The sequence below is a fragment of the Dermacentor andersoni genome, chromosome 6, assembly GCF_023375885.2.
Source record: "Dermacentor andersoni chromosome 6, qqDerAnde1_hic_scaffold, whole genome shotgun sequence".
NCBI lineage: Eukaryota > Metazoa > Arthropoda > Arachnida > Ixodida > Ixodidae > Dermacentor > Dermacentor andersoni.
In genome coordinates this window covers 92,586,103-92,611,132 of record NC_092819.1, presented here as the reverse complement: position 1 = coordinate 92,611,132, position 25,030 = coordinate 92,586,103, and the positions used below count along the sequence as shown (strand labels likewise).

The following is a 25,030-nucleotide window of genomic DNA, read 5'->3' as shown; positions in this document are numbered from 1 at the left end:
GCAGTCAGATTTAGAATTCATGACTTTGCCTCCAAGTAAAATAGCAGTTAAGCCTGCCTCCAGAAGAAATCACGCTGTTGCCGCCACTGAACTGAGCTGATGTGTCCATCGTAGACCTAAAATCAAGGCTAATGCTATTTCGCGCCAGCGTATTCGGTGACCGTCCGTTAGATCTGCACGAACGCTAGGCGTGATATCTTCACGTGGAGCTGATCGAGTGCACAGATTTCACATTTGTGCCCCTCAGTAACTTACCCTGCGACAAGCGCCGACCTATATCATTCCGTCGCTTCAAACTTGCACCACCTCCTGCACGGATTCACTTGAATTCTGCGTTGTCAGGAGTACTTCGGCGCACATAAAACGCTACTGGTGTCATTCTGCGGCGTCATCAGAAGAGATTGTCAAGCGAGTGCTCCACGCTGTTCTCCTGTGTAGGAACTCGTCCTTGTCGCCTAAACGCAGCGTCGATTGCGCACTTCGTTCAGGCACGAGTCTTTTTTTTTTTTTTTTATCTTGCAAGAGAGCGACTTCTTTCGATGTGTTTGAGTTTCAGAGTTCGAAAACAGCTCTCCCACATGTACAAACGAGACACGAAAGACGTTAAACGACGAATTGGTACCGCTAGGTTTCAAAACTTTCGTGTTCTGCCTGAACGCCGAATGCACGAGCGAATCTTGCCAGTCCTGGCGGCAGTCCTGCTCGTAGCTGCCCGACCTGCCGGAAGCCACTTCAAGTACAAAATAGGTGAGTGCAATCTTATTGATTTACATTACTGCCGCAGCTCATACGCGCATGTACTTCTTAACATCAATCTTTCATTGAGTAGTTGTAAGTGCTCATGAATACGGCCTTATTAGCCGCGCGAAGCATCATTCCGCCGATGTTCCCCAGACTCATATAAGGGGAGAAATCGGCCTCCGAGCCCTGCGGTAAGGAACAACGCGCAGCGCTGGAGATTTAGGAGGCAAAAAAAATAAAAAATAACGCGAGGAGAGAATACCTTTGTTATGAAAAAGAGGCGCAATTCAGAACTTGAGCAGATATAGTTGAATCTTTAGTCTCGCCGCAATAAATTTTTCTTGTCCAGTTATTATTCAACGTGTTAATGACGACATTACGAGCTTCTTTGATTCCAGTTAGTGAAATTCTTCGAACGCATATGAATATGTTCTCGGTGCACGGTGCAAGCTTAGAATGCCTCTTTCTTGTGCGTTGGTGTGTGAAGGCAGTGTCAGTTGCCTCTGGCCGTACTTTAACCCGCAGCAGCAGGCCTCTATTGCTCTAATAACGCTTCAGGTGCACTAATGCAGCACCGACAAGGATTCGCGCAGAGCCCTTCGTGCCCAGCTTGTGGACCGAAATGCTTGTCAGCGAAATGCTTGGGCACTTGCGGTTGGAATGCCCAACGTTCCACTTTCACGGCTGTTTGCTGCCAAGCAAGCGCCAGAAGTATCTCGTTCGAACTGCGCTTAAACATTTCTTGTTGCCAATGGTCATGCTTCGATTCGATATGAGGCTCTCAAAGTTGTGCTGAAATTGTTGTCAACCACTGGACTATGCGCTCTCGTCTATAATGCTCGTAGTCTGAGTGCGGTGTGCTGTGTTGTGATGTGTCACCCTCTTCCTTTCCCTTCATTTAACTCCTGCTTCTTTTCTTTCTCTATCTCTCTTTCTTTTTCTGTCCTGTTCAAACGAGTGGCCGTGGTGTTCCTTTTAGGAGACAATTCTTAGCCCGCTTAACTTCCTCTCCGCGTGGTGTTCGTATACTTACACGATTAATCATGATGATGACGATGATGATGATGGTGATGATGATGATGATGCCGACGACGACGACGATGACGACGATTATTATTATTATTATTATTATTATTATTATTATTATTATTATTATTATTATTATTATTATTATTATTATTATTATTATTATATCGGCGAAGAGCTGGTTGTGAGCAGAAACTTCAACAGTGCGTTGTGTCGCGAGACTTGCGACACTATTTCCAAGGCACGATAAGGTGAGGTCGACGTCATGGGCGCTCTTTTTCCTCGTCAGCTTCCCTTCCAGCGAGCCTTCGAATGTAAAATTTGTTTGCGCAGCTCTCACGAGAGCTTGTTTATCGAAAATATAATCGCTCGGCTAGATAATATGGAGGACAGGCTCCAAATTGTCCATTTTCTTTAGCCGTCTAAATTCAATAATAAATAATTGATTATAACTTATTTGCGCCCATGACTACGCTAACCACCTCCTATATATAGAGATTGGCAATCTTGGCGCTTGAATGGTAACAGTGTCATCAACATCATCATCATCTTCATCATCATCAGCCTATTTTATGCCAAGAGAAGGGAAGCGCAGGGGAGGATGGCAGAAGACTAGGTGGGGCGATGAAATTAGGAAATTCGCGGGCGCTAGTTCGAATCGGTTGGCGCAGGACAGAGGTAATTGGAGATCGCAGGGAGAGCCCTTCGTCCTGCAGTGGTAACAGTATAGCGTCACCTTAATTTATAATGCTCAAATTTCGATGCGGCAGAGAGAGAGTAAAACTTTATTCAATCTAAATCAAAATATATAATAATAAAGATACCCAGTAGACCTACGTACTGGTGGAGCTGTTGCCTATAGCCGTTCTTTCTTTTTTCTTTTTCGATGAATCTATCCATAGGCACCTTTCTAAGAATATTCTTTTTAACTTGCCACAAAGGACAATCGGTTGTCATGAGCGCATGCTGCTAAAAATAGTGGCAATGACGTACTTTATGGTTCTTCCCGTAGCGGGTAAAGCCTTAACGCTGCTACCGTCCAAGTAAAGTTCCAGTTACGAGTGTACTGGCTACGTCGTATATACGCGGTAGCGCGGAGTGTTGAGCAGTACTCTGTTGCTTGCCATAACAGTAATGTCTTGAAAAGTGTTCTACAGCGTATACCGCCACATCACAATTCATTATCCACGGGAACATTTGCAAGTTTCTCATTGCCTATGTTAGCGTCGGTGCTATAATTAAGCCAGCGGCCGGGACATCACCACCCTATAACGAGCGCGTTTTTGTACTGTTACAAACACGCGAATAACGCCCGCACTGTAACTTCCTTATGCTTGGCAGCGCGTGGACGCGACAGCTCAGAGTGTTATGGCAACACGTAGCGAATGATAGCAAACGCTGGACTCCTGTGGGCTGTGCTCACAGCATGAACTTCTTCACGAAAGTTACTTAATTGAAGACTGTATGGCGCAGCTATCGTTCGATGGTTGTAGGAGTCAGAGGTTGCACAGCGCTTTTTCTTGGCGTGGACATTGGGCTCCTCTGACCGCCCATTTCGTGGAATTTCTATATTTTTTGCCGCTTTCTTGTTGGTTCTCTTTACAACCTTCATAAAGCAGGTGAACTTTTTAACGTTCGAAATTAACGATAGAATATTCATGGCGTTATGTTAATAAGGCGGTCTATCTTTAGACTACATATGCTCGCTCTGATCATAGTGTAGGATTCTGGTAGTATAGATCAAAAAGGACATATATTTTTTCTTAATACAAATAATTTTTCATATAACAAACACTGCCATTAAACTAATATTAACACTTCGGGCGTGTAATTGCTCAATCCAATCCAGTGCAGCGGTTTCCTGATGAAGCAAGACCTTGCTTAAGAAGCCGTAAAGGCGTTGAAACATAATGGGACGACGTCGAAATCCCACCATGGCTCCACTTACAATCTACCTGCTTTCGCGGGCCCTATGTAGCGCCCTATTTAGCTTTAGTAACCTTTGCACGAAGTCTTGGTGTGACTGATAGAAACACCCCAATTCTCTGCAATGTTAAAAAGCATCAGTAACCCTTTTTTCTTCGCGAACAGGTATTGCAGTGCGATCTTACCAACAGCGTCACCTTTCAGGGAGCAACTGGGAAGAGAAGGCGCAGTTCCTGGGCACCTACTTGGCGACGGGCTACATGACCCGAAATGATGTGCTCCCCCTTGGCATTCACTGGATCAACAGTTCGGCCGACGTCGACCGTAAGAATATCTATAACGATGAGAACGGAGTGCCAGATGGCCCGTATTAAGGAGCAAGGGGAGAGGGAAAGACAGGGAGGTTAGCCAGTGCCTAGACCAGATGGCTACCCTGTGTTTGGGTGAGAGGGTAAAGCGAATTGAAGATAAATGAAGAAGACACGAGGGAAATACCATAACAAAAGAGGGGAGCAAAATGCGCATGAGTGCGATATAGCGCATTATGATTCTCAAGGACTATCCTCAGACCATATGTCCTCGCGTAAATTTCATTCTGACTGTATATGGTGCTCCGTGCCAACGTCTTCCTCACGTTCACGCTTTTGTCATTAAGCCTTTGGCTTGGTTGCTGTAGGCGAGAATTTGCAGCGCTTCCAGTGGGCAGCCATCTTTTGCTGTGAAATGCGGGAACTGGTGGAAAGAACGAGACAACAACCGCGATTACGCTCAGCCGGTCCTTATCGCATGCTTGCCGCCAGTGTTCGATCGCCATGGTTTCGTGATCAGCTTCCATGACACCAAATCAGCATGGCGACGGGGGTCGAGATTAACACCCCTGACACACGGGCGCTCCAAAGGCCTCTACTCTCAATATCTACGGGAAAGGCATTTACGGGGGAGGGGGCATTGCAAACGGTTGTCTTCTTTTCGGCGAAAGTTCCTTGCGAAAGGAGGCATATTCGAACTGCTTTATTAGCCTAAAAGGGTAACTTCGTGCGCAGGACTTCAAAAACACAAAACTTGATGAAACACAGCGGTACCTCATTAACCCTATCAGTGCCAGGGTTTTTCAGAAGTGGCGCACCCCAAGCTTCGGATTATTTATTGCGTTAGCATTCTTACGGTACTTCACGAATTTTCCGGGGGCTATCTATGTTTGTCTCTTCCCGTTTTCCGGCCTATATCTGGGTCACTGGGTAGTCGATTGTCGAATGGGTAATGCATCGGACTGCTGTGCTGAGGAAACAGGGTTCGAAACCAATGTTACACCTTACGGTAATATCAAGCTGTAGTTTATTATAGGATGTTCAATATAGAAATCTAGGTGACTAGAAAAAAAGAAAAGGTGAAGCCAGTTCCACGCAGTGAAATCTGTCAAAATAGCGAAGCTGGCGGTAATTTTCTCAGGTTTGAACTCGTGTTTAGCGCGATGTTCACGAAAGTCTTTTGTCTCGTCGTTTTGTTAGATTCGAGCTTCGGTTCCGGATTGCGCACACTCTTTAGTTAACTGCGTGAGGTTGTGATGAAACCACAGTCTATTACACACCTTGCAGCTGTGGCCGCACTCACAGTCGAGGAATTCTCTTCTGAACTGTCCATCGGCACCCTGCGTGGGAGGAATCTCTCTGCGTCTACTTCTCTGCTAGGCCTCCTACTCTCGAAATTAGGGGTTAGCTTGCGTCTGCTGGAGCTTGGCTTGGGTTGCCTTCTCCTGAAAGTGGGAGCTGGCTTGCCTCCGCCGGCGCTTTGCTTGCGCTTCTTGCTCTCGAAGCTCGGGATTTGCAAGAAGTCGGCGCTGCCGCTCGCGCCGAACGGTATCCATGGGCCGAATGGACGCGCAACGGCGAAATACCTGCTCGTATACCTCTCCCCTCCCCCCTCCTATGGCCTATCCCCCACAGTGGTCTTGTGCCATAAATTGCCCTCCCTGCGTGACACCTGACGCCGGACGGCGAAGGCTCAACTGGGAACAGCACCGTCGTTAAAAGCGGTTTTGGGCCGGATACGTCAGTGCCTCCAATCAGCGCTCAAAGCTGTGTCTCAGGGCGGTGCGACGCTCAAATGAAAGCTTGTGTCCATATTTGCAGCGCATAATTGCAGACAAACACTCAAAGAAACAGACGAATTACACGTGCCCTCTATTTCATTTCTTTCTATTATAGTCCTCCTGTGCATCTTCCCACGCGCACGCTATGTTCGGTCTCTCCCTCTTTTCCTCCTTGTACTCCTCCTTTCTCTAACCGCCTGTGTAGGCTATACCAATGCGGACGCTTTCCTGGTTAACTTCTCTGCCTTTCCTCTCCCTGCTTTCTCTCGCTCTCTTTCTGTACGCGTCTTCTTCAGTGTTACGCCGCAAATACGAACGCTCACTCCCAGTAGCCAATGTCTTACGCTATTGACAGACTCCCATGAAAACTTTCGTTCTCGCTTCCTTCTCTGCTGCCGCGGCAGTCTGCGAACTGCGAAAGAACGGCGTGGTTGCCCTGCTGGTGTCGAACGAGTGCGCTCGAACGGCAATGCTGGCCCGGAAAGCGCGCCAAGCGCGCCTGCCGTTCCTGGCCGTTCTCAACCGCGGCTGCAGCCGACAGTGGGTGCTCCGGGAGGCCTACGGCAACGAAACCACGGCGGGGGACCAACGGGGAGCCGATCCCGGAGAGCCCGAAGAGCCCGCAGGAACCCTGCTGGTGCCCTATTTCGAAGAGTTCGACGTCCGCGTCGTGCTGGCCAGGATGGCGGCAATGCGCGTGAACCGGGTGCTCGTTGTCTACGACGACGCGTTCGGTACGTGCACGTTGTTACCAGTACAGTTCATCGCATCAAGTTTACACGGCATATGGTTAATGGTATGCCTGTTTCATTAAACATTAACAGCAACGAAATTTCAATATGGCTAAATTAGATATGGAGGAGTATATCGTATATATTTCTGAAGCAATCTTGGCAGAACTTTCACAGCTGGTAATTGTCTAATTTTCTTATTAGCCGCCTTTTAACAGAGCCTAATCAGACGACGCGCGCACCTAGTGGTGGGCGTATATGACGTGATGCGTTTAGAAGCGGCTGGCGTTAAATATATGTTGTGACATAAAGGGTTAGGGGCACAACAGACACGCCGAGCCGCCTCACTCGATAAGGTCTGTCTTTCGAGAAGACGCTGCTTTAGTGCGCGTCGTGGTCGAAATCTTCGATCCCGTTCCTGAGTGGCTTTCGCATCTGGACGCTTGTCTTTGTTTGCCCCATTTTTCAACTTTCACTGGACTGTGTAACATGCGAGCATTTGTTTTTGTTTTTTTCGTGTGTATGTCTAAATGGTATAAATGTAATGTGAATAATGTTCGCTCGACGGTACTGAAATTCCAGCGATGGTGTTGCGTTAGGATATCTCATTGCGACATTGCGTGTTCCGGGTTCAACTTTGCGTTGTAGCTTTTCTTTCTCTCTCTCTCTCTCTGTCTCTCTCTCTGTGCGTGCGTGCGTGCGTGCGTGCGCGCGCGCGCGCGCGCGTGTGTGTGTGTGTGTGTGTGTGTGTGTGTGTGTGTGTGTGTGTGTGTGTGTGTGTGTGTGTGTGTGTGTGTGTGTGTGTGTGTGTGTGTGTGTGTGTGTGTGTGTGTGTGTGTGTGTGTGTGTGTGTGTGTGTGTGTGTGTGTGTGTGTGTGTGTGTGTGTGTGTGTGTGTGTGTGTGTGTGTGTGTGTGTGTGTGTGTGTGTGTGTGTGTGTGTGTGTGTGTGTGTGTGTGTGTGTGTGTGTGTGTGTGTGTGTGTGTGTGTGTGTGTGTGTGTGTGTGTGTGTGTGTGTGTGTGTGTGTGTGTGTGTGTGTGTGTGTGTGTGTGTGTGTGTGTGTGTGTGTGTGTGTGTGTGTGTGTGTGTGTGTGTGTGTGTGTGTGTGTGTGTGTGTGTGTGTGTGTGTGTGTGTGTGTGTGTGTGTGTGTGTGTGTGTGTGTGTGTGTGTGTGTGTGTGTGTGTGTGTGTGTGTGTGTGTGTGTGTGTGTGTGTGTGTGTGTGTGTGTGTGTGTGTGTGTGTGTGTGTGTGTGTGTGTGTGTGTGTGTGTGTGTGTGTGTGTGTGTGTGTGTGTGTGTGTGTGTGTGTGTGTGTGTGTGTGTGTGTGTGTGTGTGTGTGTGTGTGTGTGTGTGTGTGTGTGTGTGTGTGTGTGTGTGTGTGTGTGTGTGTGTGTGTGTGTGTGTGTGTGTGTGTGTGTGTGTGTGTGTGTGTGTGTGTGTGTGTGTGTGTGTGTGTGTGTTCTTTTGCGGCGGTTTTGTTTTTACCTGGCAAAACCCACTTCGCCACTTACACCTGATAATGGGAAATAACAGCAAGCAGCGCGTCCTCACTGCCCACTAGACAGCCACATCTACTACACTGTCAGTTTGTGCGCACAGTACGTTTATTACGCTGTTTTTACGCTACGCTTATTCCATTGTTTTCTTAACTTGTCAAATGTAAAGGACGAAAAGCGTTTTCTACACATCAGACAGAATGCCACAGACAAAAAAAGACAGAAACGAAATAAATAAATATTGCACTGCACTGGCATCAAATCCAGGTACTCAGCGTATCAATCGGATATTTTACCACAGCGCTAGCAAAACAGCCGACTTGCGGAGATTTCTGTACTTGTAATATTAATCACTGATTGCAAGCTCTCCAGGTTTCTGCCACATGCTCTTTGTTGATTCCGGCATTTTCGATGGTCAGTTGACACTGCACTGATTGCCATCAGAGTGAGCTGCTTCGTAGATTGTTCCTCACGCCTGCGGAGAGCTCCACCTATATAACAATAACTACTTTAAGATGATGAAACAGCGCGATGGTATAAATGTGGATGGACACGACCGAAAAAGCATTTGCAGAACCAAGACATATAAGACGCTGCAACTGGCGCTACCAACTTTCAAGTTCAACATTAGTGGCCCGCACAGCGGTAAGGTTAAGGCAGTCTCACGAAGAAGCGTCAAGAAAAAAAAAAGCAGCTTGTGGCCGACGAAGCAAACGGCACGACGAGGGTCACTCACGCCCACGCGGACGAAAACTGAAGGTTACTTCAAGAGCGGTGAGGGGAGCTAACTGCTCGGAGAAGAGCTGCGCTTCTCTGCATCTGTTAGCCGACGTTCCTGTTAACTTGTGGACAGCAGTTTCGACTTTGACATCTTCGTAATTGCGAAATGCTGCAGCACGGACGCATTCCCACCAATCGCTTGAGGGGATCGGTAGCGGAACTTAATTGTGTGACTCTGCAAGGGGCACACGTTGTCATAATATCGCCTCTCCCCCCTTCCCCGTCGAGGGCCACCAAATAAAATGCTTTCTTTTTTGTGTGAAAGCACCCGCCGTGATATCGTATACTGGCTTCGTCGTTGCGCTGCTAAGCGGGAAGGCACGTGATTAAATCACGGCCGCGGCAGCCGCGCATTTCGGGTGGGGGCGAAAAGCAATTGGGTGCGCGTTAAAAAGCCCCACGTGGTCAAAATTATTCCGGAATCCCCTACTACGGCGCGTCTCACAATCTTATTTTTGTTTCGGCACGTATAGAAACCCAGAATTTAAACTTCTGTGAAAGAGCGTTATGAATGTTATGGAATGTGATGCGGCAGTGGGTGCAGTGACGATGCGTGAGCACGCCGATCGGCGCCTGGCCGCACCCGTTTAGGCACGCTGCACCGCAAAACACCCTGAATGAGCGTTGACGCGAGGGGAGCACGTATTTTCATCCCTTCAGCGTATTTATTTATGGCCGACGTACCTCAACGGTGAATCGTGCCAAATTCAACAAGATAGATTCGACATGCTTCCATAAATAAAAGCGACAGATCCGTCTAACGTAACTGCCTTCTAACGTCTAACGTAAGCGTCTAACGTATCCGTCTGACGTTATGTAAGACCTTTCGACACAGTGGGGGAAAAAAAGAAACACTCTCTAGTACTTCGTTTTCACTACGGTGATGTTAGTACATGTTTTCAGCCACGTATGGCATGGAGATGTTCAAGGAGCAGGCGGAGGGTCTCAACCTCACGATGGCGTTCGTGCCGCTGGAAGCGAACCGAACGCATGTCAACGAGGCTATCAGCCAGACACTGCGGCGTCTGGCGCGAAGAAACAGCTTCTACACATCGTTCGTCATGCTCGTGTTCGCCAACTTCACAGTCGCCGAGCGACTAGAAGCTGAGGTAAGGAGCACGCATGCGTAACATCGAGCGTTACATAGGAGGACCGAGCTACAAGCACTTCATTATTATCTTTTTGTTTCAGTCTATTTTTTTATATTCCGTAACTTTTAGTCGTAGTTGTTTTACATTTTTACGTTTCTTGTTTTTTGTTTTCTGCGCACCAGCAGACAAACATCGGTGTTGTTGTTGGGCACATTAAATAAATTATTGATTGATTAAGTGATTGATTATTATTATTAATATTAATTATTATTATTATTATTAGTAGTAGTAGTAGTAGTAGTAGTAGTAGTAGTAGTAGTAGTAGTAGTAGTAGTAGTAGTGGTGGTGGTGGTGGTGGTTGGCTTCGGACCCCTCTTTAAGTGTATCTGAAGCTTTTTGTAGAAAGCATGGAGGAAAAAAGAGACGCAAACCGTACCGCGTCGCAAAGAAATGATATTTTAAAACTGTTTATTTCCAGTCTTTTCAAAGTCCACTACCTTTCAAATCCGCTATGGCAGACCCGTCTATCGTTGTGCCGGCGACATTATGCGATCGTGTCTTGCAGCTGATCACGCATGTCGGAATCAACCCGAACATGCGGCTGCTGCTTTTTTACAACGGCTGGGACAAGAGTCTGGGACGCTGGTACTACCAGCACGAGGTCCGGTACCCGTACGAGAAGCTGATATACGTCATCACCCGAGCGTACATCAATGAAACCAGGAACATCATGAAGACGGCCAGTGCCAGCTGGGGCTCCCACGACCACGTGGTAAGACACCATGAAAGGAAGTTCCAGCTGCAGTATAGCCAGTGCATGACTCTGTGTTAAGGATGCTAGCGCTTATAACTGCCGACCAGTTATGTTCAACGGCTCATTTCTGACCATGCGGGCATTACATTCATGTTTTTTTTTTCTTGCTGCGTTTTGGTTGCCATACTGCATATTACAGTTAAATAAATGCATGCAGTCGTTTTTTGTAAATCAGGTGCATAAGTGACCTGTGGAACTTATCGGCGGTAACAAACCTTTCGTTGTCTGTGAGCTATAGTCTGTCAGTGTCCCGTCGCCTCTACAAGCATTTCATCCCGTGTGGATGCCGTTCCTGGGAAAAGCCACAGTACGGAAGGCGAGCATCTACTGCAGCTGCCGGGGGGGCACATGTGACTTTGGGCGCTTCAGAGTTTTCAAGTGCCGCATTTTTCGTTAAAATCAGTAGAGCTAAGTCACACAGACACTAATAGCCTTGGGAACATACGACTACTGGCTGGCCTCGCTTTTGAAATCGCGTGTAGTGAAATGCCTGAAGAATAAGGCAATCCAACGGGTTAATTTTTTTTTAGTCACAACGATACGAAGAAACCAAGGAAACCAAGAAACCAGAGAAAGCACACATAAAATTCTTTTTTTCTTTAATTGTTTCATTGAAATGTGGATCCCGTTGCAGTCTTTGACTTTGGGACCCTCGTCTGTATATTGTATCGTACCAATGCATTGTATTTAAACAATAATAAACTGAAACTGATACTAAAACTGAAACTGAATGTAGAAACAATTAGGTAGATGAAAATGAAAGAGGACGAAAAGATAAATTGCAGCAGTACGTGGGAGCCACCCACCACCCTCCGCATTAGACGTGCTGTGCTTTACTAATTAGTTGCTACGTTGGCGATTATATTCCCGTCCAGTTGCTTGGATATATTTGTGTATGCCTGCAAGATTGGGAGTGCTATCCAGTGCTGCTCGCGGTCATGGGGCTGTGGCTGTCAAAACAACGTCCTTGTATACCTACATGCGTCACGCAGTACGACTAACTGTACGATTAATTAACTTAACGATCAATTCTCCGTGAGAAGAGAGGAAACCTTGGCCATCGATCTTATCCGATTCTTCTCTCTTTCCTGCGCAGTTCACCTTGCCAGATATTACCACCCTGGTGTTCGTACACTACGTCATCGAGTACATGTCTCGCAGCGCGCATAAGCTGCCAGACTCGACTGCGTGTGGAACTCCCATGGACGACGTCCTCGAACGCATGCAGCGGAATCTTACAGTGAGAGCCGCAAACAAAGCTTGTGTCGCTCCACGTTCTCTACGCAGCAAGCAACGCAACGAAGGCTAGAGAGACCTCTCTCACTGCCTGCATCCGCGACCAAAAAATAGTGCGCCACGCATGAAAGGAAAACATTGGGTACGCGTCGTGTAAATCAAAGTAACATAAACTTATGTCTCGATATATGACGCACTTATTGCGTGGAAGGCGTCGGAGATCAGGACCTATTTGTCACCACCAAAACAGCGGAGTGATACGGCGGCCACGGCGTACCGCTTGCGCTCGCGATCAAAGCATAGTGCAGGTCACATACTGGGAGCACATAGGTGCTCAAATAATACGTCGTTGGGCGCAAAAACGCATGCGAGTTGTAATTGTAGAACGTGAGGAAGTCATTCCGTAGGAAGGCGTCGCATACGAAGAATTCACACTACGAAACACGCTGCGTAAGATTGACCGCAACTTTCGCAACGTTGCTATAGCGTAAACACGCACGTCAAGGAATTTTCGACTTTGCCCCTTACACAATTCGTTGGACTCACCGCAATACACTAGTGTAACTCAATGGTCAGTTGTTTAAAAATATATATATATTTCAAAACGTCTGCAAAATTTGAACAGGTTTTTTTTTAGCAACGTCCAGAGGGTAATTCCTTCTGATGCCATACGTATTTACGGTACTTAATCGGCAATTAGAGCGGCCTTATAGCACTGTCTTGGTCAGGAACAAAACACAAGCGACAGCTTTTGTTGATCAATACTTCATCCATTCATGTTGCAAAGCTCACTAAACTCTGTGCGTGAATCTATATGCGTTACGTTATTTGTTTGACTTGACTTCTTATTCTTGATAACCTATGTCACCTTGCTTGTGTCTTTTCGCTTCCTCGTCTCGTACTCGACATGTCTTGACTTGTGGGTTTTCTCTCCTGCCACAATTTACGGCTGCATTGCGGATTGTTGCCGTTGTGCTTTGAGCTCTCCTGTAATTTAATATCTTTTTGTCTGTAAAGCTTCTTTGTAATTTAACAGCCGCCTTCGGTAATTATTCTTTATCAGTTTGCATAAATGACTAAAACTTCTTCTTCCGTACCACCCGACAGCCTAAAGAGTACTTTGGGTATAGCAGCTCTGTAATCTACTTATTTTTTTTTCCTTGAAGACGCTAGTTGCTGCCTGTAGTGCATTCTAATATTTGATGCGTCCGTATCGACCTATACCCTCGTTCCTTTTCCTGGACGAAAGTCAACCACAGTTGCGCCGTATACATGCCGACCTTCAACTGCGACCTGCTCCTCTTTATTTCAGGAAGAGGTCAAGCGTCTTGCGATACACAGCAGTGCGGCCAGATATCGGACATTTTTTCTGGCGCCCGTTACTTCCAAGGAGTACCGGCTCAAACTCATGGAGAACTGGAGCCTAAACAACGCCACCCTGGAGCGCACGCCTCTCCTCAGCGAAGTGGACGCTTACCTAAGAAACCGGACACTCAACTTCGTTGTTTTAGAGGTCGGGCCCCTTGGAAACCTCTCTTCGCATGCTTTTAATGTTTAGAGTCGGTGCCAAATTTTGCAGAGCGATGGACCTGAGGAAAGAGTGAACAATTCAGCATGAGGCACACTGCTTGGCATTCAGCTTTAGAGGCCGTGCAAAACTACATGTGTTTATTATTATTATTATTATTATTATTATTATTATTATTATTATTATTATTATTATTATTATTATTATTATTATTATTATTATTATTATTATTATTATCATTATCATCATTATTATTTGGCGCTTAGGAAATGTCGCCTTTAGTTGGCGCCGGCTACCCTTTTCTCATAGAGGCATCAAAAAGGAATCACTTCAACGCACTAAATCTAAAAGTCAACTCCAAACCACAGTGACATAAAGTCCATTCACATAAGTACACTAAAGCCACACTGACACTGAAGGACAACACGGGTTTTACTATATCTACGTTAAACACTGGTCGGAAATTCAATAATTCCTTAGATCCTGCGATCCCTTAACTTTTGACTCTATCTGTACATATACAGGGTGTTTCACTTAACCTGAGCGAAGCATTAAGAATGTGCAAATGCGACGACGCTGGACAGAACCAAGGTAATATTGTTTGCCACCGCTTGGATATGACATGACATGACAAGAACTTTATTTGAGTCCTGAGGGACTGAGATCTTGGGGAGCCAAAGCCGAAGGCTCCCGAAGATCAAGTCGGTGGCTCCGCCCACGATGGGACCGGGAGACGAAGTCCCGCCGCAATGTCGTGGGCCCTCTGGACAGCCTGGAGTTCAATGTGGAGATTGCTGCTCTTGAGAGATTCCTGCCATTGTTCTTTCGTGATGGGTGGACAGGCGTTAAGGGCTGGGCATAGCCAGAGCATGTGTTCAAAAGAGCATGACTCATGACCACATTTGGGGCACGACTGTGAGTGGTCAGGATCTATCCTGTTAAGAGACCGAGGAGTGAGTTAAGAGACCGAGGAGTGAGATACGAATGGGCTTGCAGAAATCTTAGTGTGCTAGCCTGAGGTTTGTTCAATTTGGGGTGAGGAGGTGGAAATGTCCTCCTGCCCAGTCAATAATGGGAAACAATTTCGTGGAAAGTAAACAATGGATCTTTGTGGATGTTGACCTCGTTACAAGCCTGGCTACACGCGACAGCGCGGTACGTGAAATCGCGCGCTCTCCGATGGGCCTGCTCGTTAGGATTACATCCAAGCGGGTTAATTGAGCTATATAGATGGGCTGGGAATTACGAGGTGTGGTATCCTCCTTCGCTGCTCTCTCTAGTTCTTTGAAGTGCTTTGGTCACAATACTGTTCGCCTGTTCAGACACGAGGGCGGACGAGAAGGATCTAACCGTCGTGCGGGAGTGCCAGAAGACGATAGCGGGAACTTTTGAGCTGTGAAAAGCCAGAGCGACCACCGCTTCTCCGCCACATGGGCGAACTTCGTACAAACAGAGGCTGCATTGACCAGGTTGCCCCCCGCGTCTACCACCGAGACAGCGAACTTATCCCCGCTGTCATATCTGGCAGCATCGACAAAAAGGGCATCTAGTTTCTGCTGATTGATCTTTTTAAGGATGGACTTGGCTCTCGCGAATCTTCTACCCTCGTTATGCACTGGGTGGATGTTTCGCGAGACGGGGTCAACCATCATGCGAGTTTTGGTTTCCCGGTTGAAGCTAATTTTGGTCGCCGGTTCATGTCTGGGTTGGATTCCCACTTCTTCTAAAATCTTGATCCCTGGTTTAGTGGATGAAAGTCTCATTATTTGAGTCGCTGTGTGAGCTTCTATTGGCTCATCGATGGTGTTATGGAGCCCTAGCTCCAGCAGCTTCTCAGTGCTTGTGGACTGCGGAAGGCTGAGCACGCGCTTGAGGCCGGTTCTGATTAGGGAGTCGAGCTTGACCTTTTCCGCTTTACCCCAATTAAGGTACGGCGCTATGTAGATAACATGACTCAGGAAGAATGCCTGATAAGCTCAGAGCAAATTGTCCTCTTTGAGACCGCCTATTCGATTTGAAACGCGGGCTACAAATCTTAGGACATTACTAGCCTGTCCAGTGAGCCTGTTGAGGGCCGTCGATTTACAGCCTCTGGCATCAATGAGGAGACCTAGAATATTGACCGAGTTTATCCTCGGTATGGGATGCGCATTCTTAGCTCGAATTCCGCATAATTACATAATCCGTTTTATTAATCGATCAACTTCTCCATTATTATAATTAAATAAAAAGTGTCAATGAGAAAATTGTAGAGCAACATGAAAAACTCCTGGTACAGCTTTCTGTTGCTCAGTACGTGCTACATAACAGTGTTTTTCCGAGCGTGACAGAAGACCGAGAATGCACGCAAACTGCCTCGAGTGGCCAGTCGCTCTGCAATCTGTAAGATAGAGGGCCGGGGGGAGCCGGCTTGCAAATGCGGGTCATTGCGTAGAGAGGGCGAGGGGACCGCGATGAGACGGGAGAGAGAGGGCACCGGAGTACATGGCTTTACGTTGCGCATGCGTTGCGCCACCTGGCAACCGCGTGGACGGTCGCATCTGCGCCTCCAAGGGGACGTCGGGTATCCCAAACAAATGGCGCAGAAAGCCAGCTTGCCTCTTCCAACTTCTATAATGCCGGTTGCGATCAAAAGTGAGTTGCGTTCTTCGCCAACATGCCACTTGAAACGACACCCGACAGAGCAGCAGAAAGTGGCGCAATAGAAGCGTCACGCCGAGCAAGCACAACTTCGATATGCTGCGAAACGAAAACGCTGCGATATGCTGTCAATCCTACTTCAGCGCCGAAAACACCCAAGGGACCACCACGAAACCATGCGATTAACCGTTATATTGCACGTATCAGTTTCGTTTACAAGACATTGCATTTCCTGGATAAAGCGTTCTGTTTCACTTTGCACTCACGTTGCATAAGCCCCGTGCTTCGGCACTCCTTATGCCTTTACAGAAAGCTTCGTTGTATATAGATTCTAGAAAGGCCAGTCGGATCTGCTGCATTTCTTAAGCATGAAATGCTTTTAGCTCCCGTTGTCGGCGACCTTCATGTGACCTTGAGCCAAAAGCCAGAGCCGTTATCCGGGCACTCAAACGAGAAAATCCGGACAAGTTGCCATTGTCTAATAGGAATAGGACTTGGCACCCGGAAGTGCCGCTACCAGAGCATACATGTTGACAAGGAAATTTGTTCACCCGTAGGCATGCTTACAAGTGTGGCATGAACGTAAAGTACAATATAAGGTATAGCACATGTAATACATCATATTTGATGTAAACAAAACAGATTAGCACATGAAATAATAAATGGTGTTTGCTTGACATTGGCTTTGCCACACACAACAACAACAAGAAAACATCATTACAGCGTCCAAGCAAAAGCATTATTGTCAGTCTCGAATTTAAGATTTTAAGAATTTAAGCACATACAAATACAAAGTCTCAACTCAGGCACACAGAATTGAGCATTATTCTGGCTGTAGAAAGACTTTGCCTCGGGAGACGGTTAAGTACCGCGTAGACCAGCGGCGAAGAGACTCGGCTTCACCGAGTTTGAATAGCTGTTCTTCAAGATGACCCCATACTATCAACCGCAGTTTTCGCATCCTGGGGTACATTGCTCTATTTGACTGTCGAGATCGTTTTGCATTGTTGCGGAAGCACCACAGAACGTAGCTAGCGCTGTAGTAGACGAGATTCGCAAACCGATCTCGGCGCTGTGGTGGCCGCACGATCAATATTCCAAACATTCTTGCAACTAGCTTCCAGAAGGTGCGTGCTACAACGCACTCCTTTACTACATGCGCGTTAGTAAAGAAAAAAGAAAACGGAAGAACAGCGCATTTTTACTGCAAGTTTGACGGTGTAATCTTAAAACTGGGGCTAGTTTCAATATTCGTTCCAGGTGGATGTGCCTTGTAAAACCGTTGTCTTCAATTCATGTATTCTTACATGTGCGCTAAAGTAATTAGATGCACTAGTGAAATTTTGTTAATAAATCAAAGAGGCACTTGAATTCTGGTATGAGTAACGTCAACTTCTTTTAGTATAATCCAGCTCAATAAGTAGATTTTTGTTATATGCCAAATGTGATTTGCAAAAATTCGTTTAACGTTAAAATAAAACACCCTGTATATATTTATTTTCTAGGTCTTGGGCAGTGGCGGGTTGAAACACACTGTGGTTTGCCGGTAAATACGTATTAGATATCTACATACGTACTTTATTCTTGTTCAAAATGATTTTCATTAAATGCTTTTTAGGAAACTGGTCAAAGTCAAAGCTCACAAAAGCATCCCCATAAGATGCTCAGATACAGACCGTTAAGACGATGTTCATCACTTGTCTTTTAATCTTCAAAACCTTTTCACCTTCTTTCTGATTACACTAAAAGCTGCGCAGGCATGATTTCGCACCTATCGATGTTTCATTAATTTTCGCGGCTGGAACTAAACTATTAGAAAAACATTAACGACAGTGTGCCGACGAAACAAGACATCGTTAACGATTCGATTTCGAGAATTAGGCTCCCTGACGATATCAAATTAAATTCAATGCCTGCTGAAAAGGCTATGCCACCACGAAGCGCACAGCAGTTAATTCTGCTCTCGGCGGACGCGTTATATTTAATTATGGAGCGTCAAGACGAGGCCAGACCCAATAGCATAAGATACCCAAACCCCGTTGCATCCCCAGGACTCAAGATAATTACGGGTGGCAAAGGTCCTTAGACCGTGGACACTTGCGCTGCAAGCGCAGAAATCTGCACGTGCGTTGCTACAATGGCTGAATTCAAAAAGCCTCGATGATCGTCTGTTATCGCTGTGTGACCTCAGGATTGAACTCTTTCTTTCCTCCTTTCTTTATTTTCTTCTTTCCTTCGTTCATCTATCTCCTTTTTTTTTCTTTTCATTCCTTAGCACTTTTCCTTTTGCGTATATATGGTTACGAATCGGACACTTTTCTGCTCAAAATCCCTGCCTTTCCTTTCCTTCTCTCTTTAACTCTTTCTTTTCACGGCTCGCCGCAGTAGCTTAGTGGCTACGGTGTTGCGCTGCTGAGCTCGAAGTCGCATGTTCGATCCCGGCCGCGGCGGCCACGTTTCGATGGGAGCGAAATGCAAAAGCAATCGTGTACCGTACATTGGGTGGACGTTAAAGAACCTCAGCGGGTCGAAATTATTCCCGAACCCCCGACTGGCAGCGTGCCTCAATATCAGATCGTTGTTTATCAGAACATAAAACCCAAGAATTCATTTCTTCTTTCTTTCTCTCTCTTCGTGGCACTTTGAGAAATCATGATGTTGGTGTAACTCTAACACAACACTCCTCTTTTCGCAGCTGCCGCCCTATTCCATTTACAATAAAGGACCAAGCAATTCGATCATCCTCAGTGGCACATTCCTTAGACTTGTGGACTACATGCAAGAAATATACGGATTCAAGTAAGTGATCGTGCTTTACACGGAATATATGCATTGCCACAGCTCACAGCTCAGGCGCGCCGCACGTCGCCTCAGCGACAGCGCACGAATACGAAACCATTACCGCTACCACCTTGCTTCTGTGCCATAAGCTGTCGGAAATGCAACTGGGCTTTCGCTAACGCACTGTGTTCCGATCATGCCGGATTGAATCATGCGGATTGAAGACGTGTGCACTAGCTGGCTGTAAAAATAGTGACTGGCATATTAAGGAATGGAATGAATCCGTGTAGCCAAGTTCACGGACCGTTGCTGCAACTGTCCGTACGTGTTAGCGGCACTTCGAGATGTACGGCTTTCTTCGAGGAGACAGAAATTTGCTCATCATCCAGCGTTGTATCGCTAACCTTCAAAGAAAGTGCTTCAGCCCCGGAACGTCAGCAAGAGTGAGTACCGCTCGTTAAACAATGACAAAGGGAGTAGAGCCGCTTGCTGTCACAGTACGTTTCGCGCACAGTATCTACACACGTCTACCCCAACTGGCACGGAATAGTACACCATTCTATCGCCAACGTGTCAATAAGTGAATGGGTGCACTCTTGAATATATGCGCACCATACGCACAATAAATGACGGACTACACCGATAGCGAATGAATAGTTGAAGCTGGATCTTTCATGACAGTCCACAAGAGTAAGCGAGTTACTAGTGATAATAAATCTTTGGTACAAGGTATTACAATGTACAAAACGGCTACATGTTAGGCTTTGCGCGCAGCATGAAGATAGCTATCGGAACTGAGCGCACCCGCGAGCGATTAGGCAGAAATAGTCAGATAGCTGACCGCACCGAGGAAATTTACGGATTCGGAAATGTGACAAACCGCTGCTACAAAATATTTGCCAAATAAAGAATGAAAAGAAAAACGCACTAATCCGGATTCAGTTCATGAGCGTAAAGGTTGGATAGTTTGGAATACATATTTAGCCTCGCGTTTAAAACAAGTACCATACACGGTGCTCGGGCCATTTGGACATAGCTTAATCAGCTTCAAAAGCGCTTTTCCATGTTGTCTGAAGCTGTGGCCAAAGCTTGGTGTCGTCCACCCAGTCGCCGTCCATGATATCTCCCGAAACAGATTTGCTAAGCCGCACCGGCGTCATATACACACCCATTGTAAGCACGGAGGCAACGGAAGCAGTTCAGGCAAGCAATGGACGCGTCACCACGTGAACAAACATGGCAGCGCCCACAGGATTGCCGTGAAAGGAGTCAATATACTACGCCTACAGGAGTAGCGCAGATAGGGCCTAGCACGCTTCTTCTGTGCTGTACCAAGGCATAGATCGGCCAAACCAGCCGGTCTGTCAAAAGGGGGGGGGGGGGGGCACTCGGATTAGCTCACCACAAACCTGAAGCCACGTCACCCACAGAGACCAATCAGATCACACGGTTGTCCTCAACGAGCCGCAGCGAATGGCCTCGTGGCAGAACCCCGCGGCGGCCGCGGTATCTACGCTACACACAGCAGACGCAGATACATGCAACTGTGTGCACGACAGGGCTGGAGTTCTCGGTAGCGCCCACGTGCTCCAGTCTCACCGTGCAACGTGGCGCGGACCGGCTTTGTCCTGAACCAGCTTAATTGGCCGATGGATAGTAACCACATCCAAATTGCGCATTTTGAAGCATTGTTGATATTTCACTAGGAAGCCATGTCTGCCAAGGGCCTAGACAGGAGCTGCCAGGAGCGGCCAGGAGTGTGCACGTACTGGAGCGTACGTGCGGTACCCCCTTAAGTTTCGCGTGCTTCGAGTCTAGTTGAGTGTTCAAAACTAATCGAAATTAGCGAGACCCGATGGCCACGCGACACCGATAAGCAGTGCGGCCAAAGCTTCGCTCCTGCGCGGGCGGGCGCGGCCGAGCGTGAGCAGACCGCACAGTCAGGTTCTTCCGGAAGAACGTAATTATTATCGAAAATGGAAACGTATGTTTTCGCTTACTTCAATCTGATTGGTAAACCGCGTCAATAAATATGCACAGTAACAGCAGCTAGGAGCGCACTCATCTAAACACGCCTCTTGATTGACGTGCACTATCGGCCAATGGCAGTGCTTTATGGGAATCTGCCCGCTGACGTCAAGGGGCAGACGCCGGCAACTCCGAAACGGGTGAGAAGAAGGCCTCTGTTGAAGAGAGAGAGCTTGAGAAGAGGGCGAATTCGCGCTTCGCTTGTTAGCCCCACGCGTCGAGCACGAGAGCAATACATGACTGAGTTGTTGAAAGCGGCGTGTGCGATCCACGAAATGTGTTTTGTTTTTTTTTTCACCGAGCTCGAAGGGTGGTTCAGGGCCCCTTCAAAAAACACGAAAATACCTGCTTCTCACGTTGAAAAACACCTGTCTGATCCAACGTAAAATCTTCCTGCGCAGTGTGACCTACCAGCTAATAGAAAATGCCACAAGCGTCGGGGTCAAATACGGAGAAGACTACAGTTGGAGCGGATCTTTAGGCAAGCTTAACGCGAGGGTGAGTCGACGACATCAATGTCTAGGCGCGAATTGTTCCTCTCATGGCGTGATGCTTACACTGTCCAATGAACGTCATTTTTGTGAGATAGCGTGTGTGTGTGAGATAACAACGTTGTGTCATTCATCGCCTTGCCATGCGTTCATATTCGCTCACATCTTTTTCTCATTTTTCTCCTCTCTGACAAGTTCATTCGGAAAAAGATCAGGTCGAACTTACTTAAATATAGAGTATTTCGATTTCTCTCAAGAAGGGTGTTTCATGTACAAGGTGGGCGACATGATTTTAACGTAAATCGAAGAACAAATAATAAAGTGTGTCAAGGTAGTCCAGCTGCGCAATTATTAAACGCCACGTGATCTACGGTTTCTCATTGTTCGTTCCCACAAATTTCTCACAAATGTTCTCCAGATTGCGGAATATCCTCTTAGCGTTGTCTAGAAGTTTACGTTAGTTCTTGAGGCGGTCGTTTGAGTTCTTTAAAAGTTTTCAAGGAGTACTAAGTGGTTCTTTTTAAGATCTCTAAACGTTTCCAGGAGTATGGTTCTGATTGCTGTACGCAATGCGCAGTAACCGAGTGAAGGGTAGTCATGGGATATGGAAATTCTTGTTTTTCCTCTTCTTCAGTACCAACTCAGGCATGCTAATTTCTTCGTTTATCCACTTCTCTACACGCACTTAGTACATTCTCTGTCTAGACAAATATTGTTTTACGTTGTAATATTACAGCCCCATATTTGTACACTCACTCAAAGTGGGTGTCATTCACATGAGTACAGCTCCCACCAAGTGTATGAAAGTCAGTGCTGCTTCTTTCCTTTACCTTCGTGCAACCGTGCAACATCATTTCGGCATAATATTTACGGATATCTTTCCAATCAAAATTCATAAGCACAACGCCAGCAACTGACATCGCTTCCGATGCGTAATGATCCTCATGGCGGCCTTCGACCTAGGAGACGGACTTCGTGGCGTTCATGGACATAACGGAGGAGCGTGTGCACTCTTTCTCCATGACCGACGGTATCATCAGCCACCCGATGGCCATGCTGGTTCAGACGCCCAAGATCCTGTCTCGCAAGCTGCTCTTCGTGCAGCCCTTCACGACGCAGGTAGAGTGAGTGAGTGAGTGAGTGAGTGAGTGAGTGAGTGAGTGAGTGAGTGAGTGAGTGAGTGAGTGAGTGAGTGAGTGAGTGAGTGAGTGAGTGAGTGAGTGAGTGAGTGAGTGAGTGAGTGAGTGAGTGAGTGAGTGAGTGAGTGAGTGAGTGAGTGAGTGAGTGAGTGAGTGAGTGAGTGAGTGAGTGAGTGAGTGAGTGAGTGAGTGAGTGAGTGAGTGAGTGAGTGAGTGAGTGAGTGAGTGAGTGAGTGAGTGAGTGAGTGAGTGAGTGAGTGAGTGAGTGAGTGAGTGAGTGAGTGAGTGAGCTGTCATGTGTACCTGTGCGTGCGAGGTTATCCCGTAGAAGCTGTTCTAAAGCCTTGAAATGTGCGCTGCGATTAACGTTTTGAATGGATCAGCTTGGAATTCAAGCATGTCCTTCTGTGCCTATCATAGCCTGGTATTCCTTACGGACCGTGAAGTCACATCACGTTGCCTGAAATTAGGCATCGATGCGCAGGTTTGGGTCCTCGTCCTGGTATCCCAGTTGTGAGCGTGGCCCTCTGGCTAGTTTACAACTGGTCCCCCGAAGAAGCTCCTCGACGCCAAAAAGGAAGGGGTTTGTCACAGCTCCACAACTGCGCCTGGTACACTTACGGAGCGCTCTTGCAGCAAGGTAAGTGGTCAACAGCGCTTCCTTTAGTTCCTGAAGAAGCCTAGACTCGCCCTTTCCTGTTTCGCACGTCTCTTACCGGCATACAGCTCGACAATACCGTACACCTAGAACTGATTAAGGAGAGTGGGCATAAAGCCTCGAGGGTTTATATACAAACAGCCCCTTCTTGCCCCGTGCTCGATAAAGAAACCTAAAACATAAATATAGGGTAACTCGATACTTTAGAACTACGTTTGCGCAATACGAAACAGAACGTTACTAACTGAAGCATAGTTATGTTCGCTTTCTTCCTGTCTCTATGTCTACGTGTTTTTTTTTCTTTATCTTTCTGTCTCCCTTTAACCCTTCCCCACTGCAGGGTGTGTACATATATACATATATATATATATATATATATATATATATATATATATATATATATATATATATATATATATATATATATAGTCATATCATGAGAAGCCAACACTGACACCAAGGACAACATAGGGGAAATTGCTTGTGCTTAATAAATGGAATGAAGAAAACATAATTTAATGAAAATTAAAGTGGATGCAAAAACAACTTGCTGCAGGTGGGAACCGAACCCACAAGCTTCGCATTTCGCGTGCGATGCTCTACCAATTGAGCTACCGCGGCGCTGTTTTCCCATCCACTTTCTTGGGTATTTATTTGTACTAGTAGAACCCTGTGAGTGTTAGCCAGCGCCACCACTCACACACCTTGGCAGTGGACGTGGAACGTCCTTGTTGCCGCAGGCGTCACGAGAACGTGATCTTTTTGGGTGAAGGCAAGTGGTCAATCAACCCACATATAAACCCACTCCCAGGGTTCTACTAGTACAAATAAATACCCAAGAAAGTGGATGGGAAGACAGCGCCGCGGTAGCTCAATTGGTAGAGCATCGCACGCGAAATGCGAAGGTTGTGGGTTCGGTTCCCACCTGTGGCAAGTTGTTTTTTCATCCACTTTAATTTCCATTAACTTATCGTTTCTTCATTCCCATTTATTAAGCACAAGCAATTTCCCCTATGTTGTCCTATGTTGTCCTTGGTGTCAGTGTTTGTTGGCTTCTCATGATATGACTAATAAAAATCGGGCCCCTCGGTTAACCCCCTTTCTTCTCGTTTATATATATATATATATATATATATATATATATATATATATATATATATCCATCGCAGTGTGGATGGTGACGACGACGCTAGACTTCGAAGCCGCTTCCCTTTTTTTGCGGCTCCACAGTGCTAGGCTACGGGGCGTTCGTGGAACGCACCAGCCGCCAGCGGCGATCACGGGTCCTGCTATATACATAATACCATAGCCGAAACTTAGATCTCTAAACGTTTCCTTGTATTAGGTAAAAACATAATAATAAATACAGAACGGAAATCTACGGTAACACCGAAAAGGACGTTTGGTGCAGCAAGGTGATCAGCGCTGCGGCTTGGGCGCGAGGGATATTGGGAAGGGGAAGTTGGACATTCGGGTACGTTTTCTTTAGCTATATTATGGCATACAGAACTGTGGAATGGCAGAGCGAGTGCCGAAACAATCTACCAATCAAGATAACTTAAGGGAATGCTATGCGACATTTCTTACATTATTTTTGTTTGTTTGTTTATGTGTTTGTGTTTTTGTTTATTTATTTGATTTACTAAATGAAGGTCCTAGGCCTTGAAAGTACTAGAAAATAAATTGGCTTGCACTCCTCAGAACGAGCGCCCTAAGAAACTTCCAATAACAGTGTTATACGAACCAGTTCCGGTTTCGGTTTCAAAGGGTCGTATGCGTCATGATGTCATGATACAGGAGGCGGTCACGTGAGAACAGCACGACATGGCCGCGT

General features: G+C 46.7%; 1 protein-coding gene across 1 annotated transcript in view; it reads left to right on the top strand.

Annotated features, from left to right (window-relative positions):
- The first annotated feature begins 662 nt into the window (after positions 1–662).
- Positions 663–25,030, top strand: part of LOC126523009 (glutamate receptor ionotropic, delta-1-like) — a 30,949-nt gene continuing 6,581 nt past the window's right edge. The window contains exons 1-11 of the mRNA XM_072288955.1: positions 663–747; positions 3,859–4,017; positions 6,187–6,516; positions 9,694–9,899; positions 10,447–10,653; positions 11,792–11,935; positions 13,244–13,444; positions 18,795–18,898; positions 21,310–21,406; positions 22,363–22,523; positions 23,009–23,178. Of these exons, the coding sequence (XP_072145056.1) occupies positions 663–747; positions 3,859–4,017; positions 6,187–6,516; positions 9,694–9,899; positions 10,447–10,653; positions 11,792–11,935; positions 13,244–13,444; positions 18,795–18,898; positions 21,310–21,406; positions 22,363–22,523; positions 23,009–23,178 (1,864 nt within the window). The remainder of the gene's footprint in view (positions 748–3,858; positions 4,018–6,186; positions 6,517–9,693; positions 9,900–10,446; positions 10,654–11,791; positions 11,936–13,243; positions 13,445–18,794; positions 18,899–21,309; positions 21,407–22,362; positions 22,524–23,008; positions 23,179–25,030) is intronic.